This window comes from Vanellus vanellus (assembly GCF_965231255.1).
Source record: "Vanellus vanellus genome assembly, chromosome: 22".
Taxonomy (NCBI): Eukaryota; Metazoa; Chordata; class Aves; order Charadriiformes; family Charadriidae; genus Vanellus; species Vanellus vanellus.
Genome location: NC_138927.1, coordinates 7,546,733 through 7,553,093, shown reverse-complemented (window position 1 = coordinate 7,553,093; position 6,361 = coordinate 7,546,733). Strand labels below are relative to the sequence as shown.

Sequence of the window (6,361 nt, the reverse complement as noted above, 5' to 3'; positions counted from 1 at the left end):
GTCCTTCTCCCCACCACAGGGCCGGCCTGGAGTAGGGGGCACAGTGCAGAAGGGGCAACCGCGGGTGTACAGGGCCTGTGGTCATGCTCTGGCAACGCTCCCAGTGCGGGCAACGATGCAGAGGGCTCCTGGCTGTCATGCCAGCCTGAGTCGATGGGCTTATACAACAAGCAGAGCATCGATCGATCGCTCCGCTGCAGGCAGAGCCCCGCTGTATCGGGGTTGCTGGGTTCAGCCCCCCCGTTCCCACGGTGCTGGGAACAGCCGTACTCCCCGCGCTGATGGAAAATCCGATGAGCTCATGACGAGCATGCTGCTCGGCGCCAGCAGCTGCATGCCCCAGAGCTCCCCGTGCTCCTCAGCCCATCGGCGCAGGGTGCAACGCTGCCACAGCTCCCTCGGGCCAGCCTGGGGAGGGGACTGCATCCAGTGGGGCTGGGGCTCGGCCACGGCTCTAGCCCCCGCAGCGTGCCCAGCACCTCGCCACTGCCTGCAGGGAGCCAACGGGGTGCCGAGCACCCCAAAACCGAAGGACAATTACAGCTGCGGCTCGGCCGCTGCCCTGCCAGCGCAAGCTGAAGCTGCGGGAGGCTGGGTGCAAAGAGGGATGGGGACGGCAAACAAACCCCACTGACATCTCTGGGCAAAGTACCATGGGGGACACCCCATCCCACCCACTCCCCACCCCTCTGCCCCACACGTCCCTCCTCTGGCCTCAGGCCTTTGCCCCCATCCCAGGCTGCTCCCACGCTGCTGCTCTGTGCAGGGCAGTTTCGGAGCCCATGCAGGGCAGCGGTACCATGGCCATGAGGGCTGATATGAACCCCTGAGCCCAAAACGCTCCAGCTGACCCCCACTAGCTATGGGACAGGGGCCCAGCAGGAACCTGAGGGCGAGGTTCTGTCCCCACATCCTGTCCCGGACCGATGGGTGCAGCACCAGCCCATCCCCAGCAGTGTGCCGGGGCAGCCACCAGCCCCCGAGCATCTTGCCACGGGGCTGGCATCGCGGCTGGCCGCAAAGCCCCAGTGCTGCAAGACAATCCCCCGTGGCTGCAGGTGACAAATGGGCCAGTGATGGGCTGAGCCCTGCCCTGGCTTGCCGCAGCCCTCACTTGCTCTGTAATTATCCCAGGGCACATCTGTAATTAGTGCCCTGATGTCATGGTGTCAGGCCTGGGCAGCCCCACGCACTCCCCACCAGCCCCACCTTGGCCTCTGGCCCCGGGGCTGAAGGAGATACCGGCCCTCCAACGCCGTCCCGAGGAGCCTGGCTCCGGCTCCCCACGCTCCCCGCCAGCATCGCTGCTGGACCCCCATCCCATCCCTGGCCCGCAGCACCCGAGCTGCTGGAGGGCTGGATCTGGCCCTCTGGCTGGCGCAGGGCTCGGCGGCTCCCACTGTGGCATCCTGCTGGCTCCTCGCCGCGCTGGCCCAGCTGGCAACCTGCACGGCTGCCACCCTCCTGGGGGTGGATCCTGCCTGGGCAGGAGAGGGGCCAGTCCCCTCTGTCACGAGCCCTCCGGGCTGCGGACAAAGGCAGCGCTGCTGGTCTCCCCACCCTCTCGGCACGGGAATGTGCTAGATCGGCCCCAGCAGCTATAAATAGAGCGGGAGGCGCAGGCGTGCGCCGGTGGGGGCAAGCGTGGGTCCGGGCGGCCACTGCCCCTCGGCTGGTGTGGGGTTCGGGCAGGGTGCGGGGCTGTAGCGGCACCCTGGGGGGGGACGGGGATGGAGAGGAGGGTGAAAGCCCCGGGCAGGCAGGGGCACTGCTGTCCTGCTGCGGAGACGCCCCCAGCCCTGTGGGGGGGGGACGGGAGGGGAGGCCCCACACAGCCGCTGTGGAGCAGCACCCAGCACTTTATTGAGAGTGGGACAATCACGCTCCCTACGGCACACGGGACCCCCCAGCACCCCGGGCTGCCCAGCCCCGCGGTCACCCCCACCTCTAGCACCCACGCAGGGGCCGGGTTGCGCCGGTGACGGTGAACCGCGTGCTCAGCACCTCCGAGGGCACCCGCGTCTGCTGGCCTGGCTGCTGCCCACCAGCGAAGAGGGTGAAGGTGCCGGGCTCGAGGCGCCAGTCCTGTGCCCAGACGGCACGCTGCTCGGCCGCCACCTGGAAGGACAGCTTGGTCTCCCGGCCGGCTGGCACGGCCACACGGCGGAAAGCCACCAGCTGCCAGCGGGGCACTGGCACAGACGACTGCTCCCACCGCAGGTACAGCTGCACCACCTACCCAGAGGGACAGAAGTCAGCACCGGCAGGACTCCCCAGCTGCCCCCCCCCGGCAGGGGGGACCCTGGTTGTATCCACACCCTCTACAGCCACATCACTGCGGAGCGGCCATGCTCACCTCCTCGCCGTCCCGCTGCCCCACGTTCCCCAGCACCACGGACACGGAGAGGTTGGCACAGACGGGCAGCACTGTGGGGCTCAGCACCAGGTCCCGGTACTGGAAGGTGGTGTAGGACAGCCCGTAGCCGAAGGGGTAGAGGGGGGCCTCCTGCCCATAGTACCGGTACGTCCGCCCCTCCATGGTGTAGTTCTCCATCGGTGGCACCTGCGGGATGTGGGGCTGGTGGAGCAGGGCAGGGCTGGGCAGGCACGGTCAAGCATCAGCCCCGCATCCCGCAGCTCCCCCGGCCACCGAGGCAGGGAATGGCTACGGGTGCCGCCTGCTGCCCCAGCCTTACCTGGTGCATGCCTGCGGGCCACGTGGCCGGTAGTCTGCCGGCCGGGTTGGCCCCTGCCTCGCCCAGCAGGACCCTGGCGACGGCGAGGCCGGTGGCCTGGGCAGGGAAGAAGCACGCCAGGATGGCCCCCACGCCCTCATGCGCCTGCGCCCAGCTCACGTCCAGGGGCCCCGCGTTGAAGAGCAGCAGGATGACGGGGCGCCCGGCGGCTGCAGGGAGACAGTTGTCACCAAGAGCCCTGCGCCAGCGCTGCTTGGACAGCTCTGGGGTGGCCCATGGATGGGGAACGCCCCGGGGCGGCTGTGGTTCCCCTCCCTGTGCCGCAGCCCATCACCACCCCCTCTGGGCTGGCCCTGACCCACGGCACTCCAGCCAGCCCCCAGGTGACCACGTGCTGCCCCGGCCAGGAGCCGAGCCCCCCCGAGCCCCTACCCGCCTGCACGGCATCCTGCAGCAGCTCCAGCTGGTGGCCTGGCAGGGACAGGTCCCTCCGGTCCTTCGCCTCCGTCTCCACATCTGTCCCTGCATGGGGACAGGCAAGGGACAGCCCCTTACACCCCACCCGGGGCACTGCAGACGGATGCGATAGAGGGGCACCGACCACCTCAGGGGGCCGATGGGGACCCACTCCTCTCCCGGAGCTGCCCAGGCTCTGGGGCGCTCCTCCTCCCCAGGCCATGCCCACCCAGTGCCCTATCTGTCCCGCCTACCTGTCCCCAGGCAGACCACCACCACGTCGGCTGCCCCCGCCGCACCCACCACCTCTGCCCGCGAGTACTGCTGGCACCGCGGCTCCCGGCAGCCCGCCGCGAAGCTGACGTTGGCCGGCAGCATCTCCAGCCCTCTCCTGTGCCAGGGAAGAGCAGAGGGCACAGGAGCTGCTGTGCCTCAGAGTCGGGGCATCTTGGGGATGCCCCCTCTTGCCACGGCCCCCAGCAAAGGGTCGAGCGGCTGCAGCAGCAGCCCCGGGCAGTGCCCAGGACTGGGGATGGATGGCAGCACTGTGCCGTCTCACCGGGGAGTGTAGATGTACTGCGGCTCCGGCACGGGCGCATAGTCCCCGAACAGCACCCGGGAGTTGTCGGCAAAGGGACCCACCACCTGCGGAGGGCAGAGGGGTGAGGGTGGGCACTGGCAGCCCTGTGCCACGCAGCCCGCGGCTCCCTCAAGGAGGGGACACCTGCGTGCCCAGGGTACGGAGCCAGCAGCCCCCGGGTCACCGTGTCCCCCTGCCCACCTCCGTGCGCAGTGCTCACCGCGAGGCGTTTGCCAGACAGGTCCTGGGCCCGGAGGGGCAGCGTCCCCCGCACGTTCTTCAGCAGCACGAAGCTCTTGACAGCAGCTTCCAGCGAGAGGTTGCGGTGCTCGGGGCTCTGCACGGCGCTCAGGTCCAGGGCGCTGTAGGGGTTCATGGCCGGGGGGTCGAACTCCCCCAGCCGCATTCGTGTGTAGAAGAGAGGCCGGACCCGGTCACGCAGCATCTGCAAAGACACAAAAACCTCAGTGGCGCTTGGTGGGGGCAGCCCTGGCTCCCAGCCCGCGCCCCCGGCCCCGCTGCCCCCACTCACCTGCAGCGTGATGTTGCCCATGGCCAGCGCCTGGGGGATGTGCATGAAGACGTTGTTCCTCATTCCGTAGGAGAGCTCCAGGTTGCAGCCGGCATTCATCGAGGCTGCCGTGCCGGAGAGAAGGGAAACCACCCATCACGGCTGTGTGGTGGCCGGGGACCCCGCACCCGTCCCGTGAACTCACCAACCGCCGTCTCCACGAAGGTGCGCGTGTAGTGGTGCCCCAGCATGATGAGCTCTAGGGCACCCTCGTCGCTCACCACGTAGCCCTCAAACCCCCACTCACGGCGCAGGATGTCCGTCAGCAGCTTCTTGTTGGCGCAGGCGGGAACGCCATTGATCCTGTCGGAGAGGGGATGGGGCAGCCTGTCCAGCCGGGCACCGGCCACCCTGCAGGCAGCGCAGCCCCCGCAGCCCCCGCTGTGCTCGGTACCTGTTGTAGCTGCACATGAAGCTGTAGGAGCCGGCACGCACGCACGCCTGGAACTGGGGCAGGAAGGTGGTGCGCAGGTCCCGCTCCAGCACCTGCAAGCATGGCGGCAGAGAGGGTTCAGTGCCTGGGAGACCACCGGCCGTGCCACGGCCCTGCCGCACTCACCTTGGCGTCAAAGCTGAGCCGGGAGACGGGGATATTCTCGGGCCCCCCGTGCACGCTGAAGTGCTTGCAGCCGGCGCTGGCCTTGATGTACCGGGGGTGCTGGCCCTGCAGCCCCTGCACGAAGCTGCGGGCCAGCTCCCCGCTCAGGAACGGGTCCTCCCCGTAGGTCTCCTGGCCGAGGCGCAGGCAGGTCACCGCTGGGACCCCCAGCCCTGCACCCCTGCAGTCAGCGCCCCGGGGAGCTGCTGCCACCCTCCGGCTGGTCACCCATGGTCCTGCGGGAGCCCCCCCGTGCTGGCACCTGATTCCTGCCCCACAGAGGGTGCCTCATGATGTTCAGGACGGGGCTGAAGCAGCTAAGCCCTGTGTGGTCACCGTAGCGGCCGGTGGCGGCGAAGACGTTGTGCTTGGCTCTCACCTCGGTGGCGGTGGCATTCGCCACCCGGTAAATGAGCTCAGGGCTGCGGGGGGAGCACGCGGGTGTCAGGGGATGAGGAGGGGTCCGTCCCACGGGGCCACGTCCCGCATCCTCGGGTGCCCCGTCCCGTGGGGGCCCATCCCGCTACCTGAAGGCGGCGGCGAGCCCCAGCGCCTGGGGAAAAGCCGTGGCCCAGCCGGGCGCCTCCGCGTCGCCCCGCAAGCACTCGGTGTTCCAGTTGTAGGGCGCGATGCCCAGCCGCGGGACCGGGGGCGCGGGGCCGTTCCCCATCGCGCCCCCCCTCGCCACCTGCGGGCCAGCGGCGCTGAGCGGGGGCATCCCGGGGGGGTCCCGGGGGGGTCCCGGGGCCGCCCCCGCCGCCCCCTCACCTGCAGCACCAGCTCGGCGGGGCTCAGCCGGCCCAGCAGGTCGTCGAGGCGGCGGTGCCAGGGCAGCGCCGGGTCCTGGAAGGGGAAGGGGAAGGAGAAGGGCTGCGCCCGCCCCGGCCCGGCGCCCAGCGCCGCGCACAGCAGCACGGCGACGGCCGTCCGGAGCCCCGCCAGCCCCGGCACGGCCGCTCCCGGGGCCGCCGCGCTCCGCCGGGCGGGCGGGGGGACGGCTCGGCGCGGCATGGCACGGCTCGGCACGGCTCGGCTCCTGGGATCGGCCCGGCCCGGCCCGCAGCTCCGAGGCCACGGACGATGGACGCAACGGGGCGGAGCGGGACGCGCTGCAGGTCGGTCCTGCGCCCGCCGGACGGGGCGGGGCGGGGCGGGGCGGGACGGGACGGGACGGGACATCCCGGGACGGAGGTTGCCGGTGTGGAGGGTCTCGAGGCGGGGGATGCTGATGCGGAGGGTCCCGGGGCGGGGGATGCCGGTGCCGGGGGTCCCGGGGTGGGGGACCGCTCCCCGCCACCCCGGGAAGACATCAGAAAGCGGCGGCACCGGGGGAGCCCCAGTCGCTTCCCACGAACGAAGCAACCAGGCCCAGCGCGGGGACCCTGCGTCGGGGTCTGTGGGAGGCGGCGAGTCCCGGCCGGCGGCACCGGAGCGCCGTGGCTCCCGTCCCCCGGCTCTGC

The 6,361-nt window shown here is 70.8% G+C and overlaps 1 protein-coding gene across 1 annotated transcript; it reads right to left on the bottom strand.

Moving 5' to 3' along the window:
* Positions 1–1,839: 1,839 nt before the first annotated feature.
* On the bottom strand, positions 1,840–5,978 carry LOC309680655 (uncharacterized protein). Its single transcript, XM_082494327.1, has 14 exons — positions 5,670–5,978; positions 5,429–5,589; positions 5,164–5,323; positions 4,863–5,033; positions 4,698–4,789; positions 4,449–4,606; positions 4,265–4,368; positions 3,953–4,177; positions 3,712–3,797; positions 3,407–3,543; positions 3,129–3,218; positions 2,697–2,905; positions 2,357–2,563; positions 1,840–2,235 (listed from the first exon to the last, which is right to left on the bottom strand). The coding sequence occupies exons 1-14, from the start codon at positions 5,910–5,912 to the stop codon at positions 1,948–1,950; spliced, it is 2,331 nt and encodes a 776-aa protein (XP_082350453.1). The 5' UTR covers positions 5,913–5,978; the 3' UTR covers positions 1,840–1,947.
* Positions 5,979–6,361: the final 383 nt, after the last annotated feature.

Bases quoted from the DNA above. Each gene is read 5' to 3' on its own strand.
- LOC309680655 (XM_082494327.1), bottom strand. From the start codon at position 5,912: ATGCCGCGCCGAGCCGTCCCCCCGCCCGCCCGGCGGAGCGCGGCGGCC. The intron at 5,590-5,669 runs GTGAGGGGGCGG...GCTGGCCCGCAG, and splicing joins CCGCCGAGCTGGTGCTGCAG to GTGGCGAGGGGGGGCGCGAT. The intron at 2,906-3,128 runs GTAGGGGCTCGG...GTCTCCCTGCAG, and splicing joins GCAGGATGCCGTGCAGGCGG to CCGCCGGGCGCCCCGTCATC.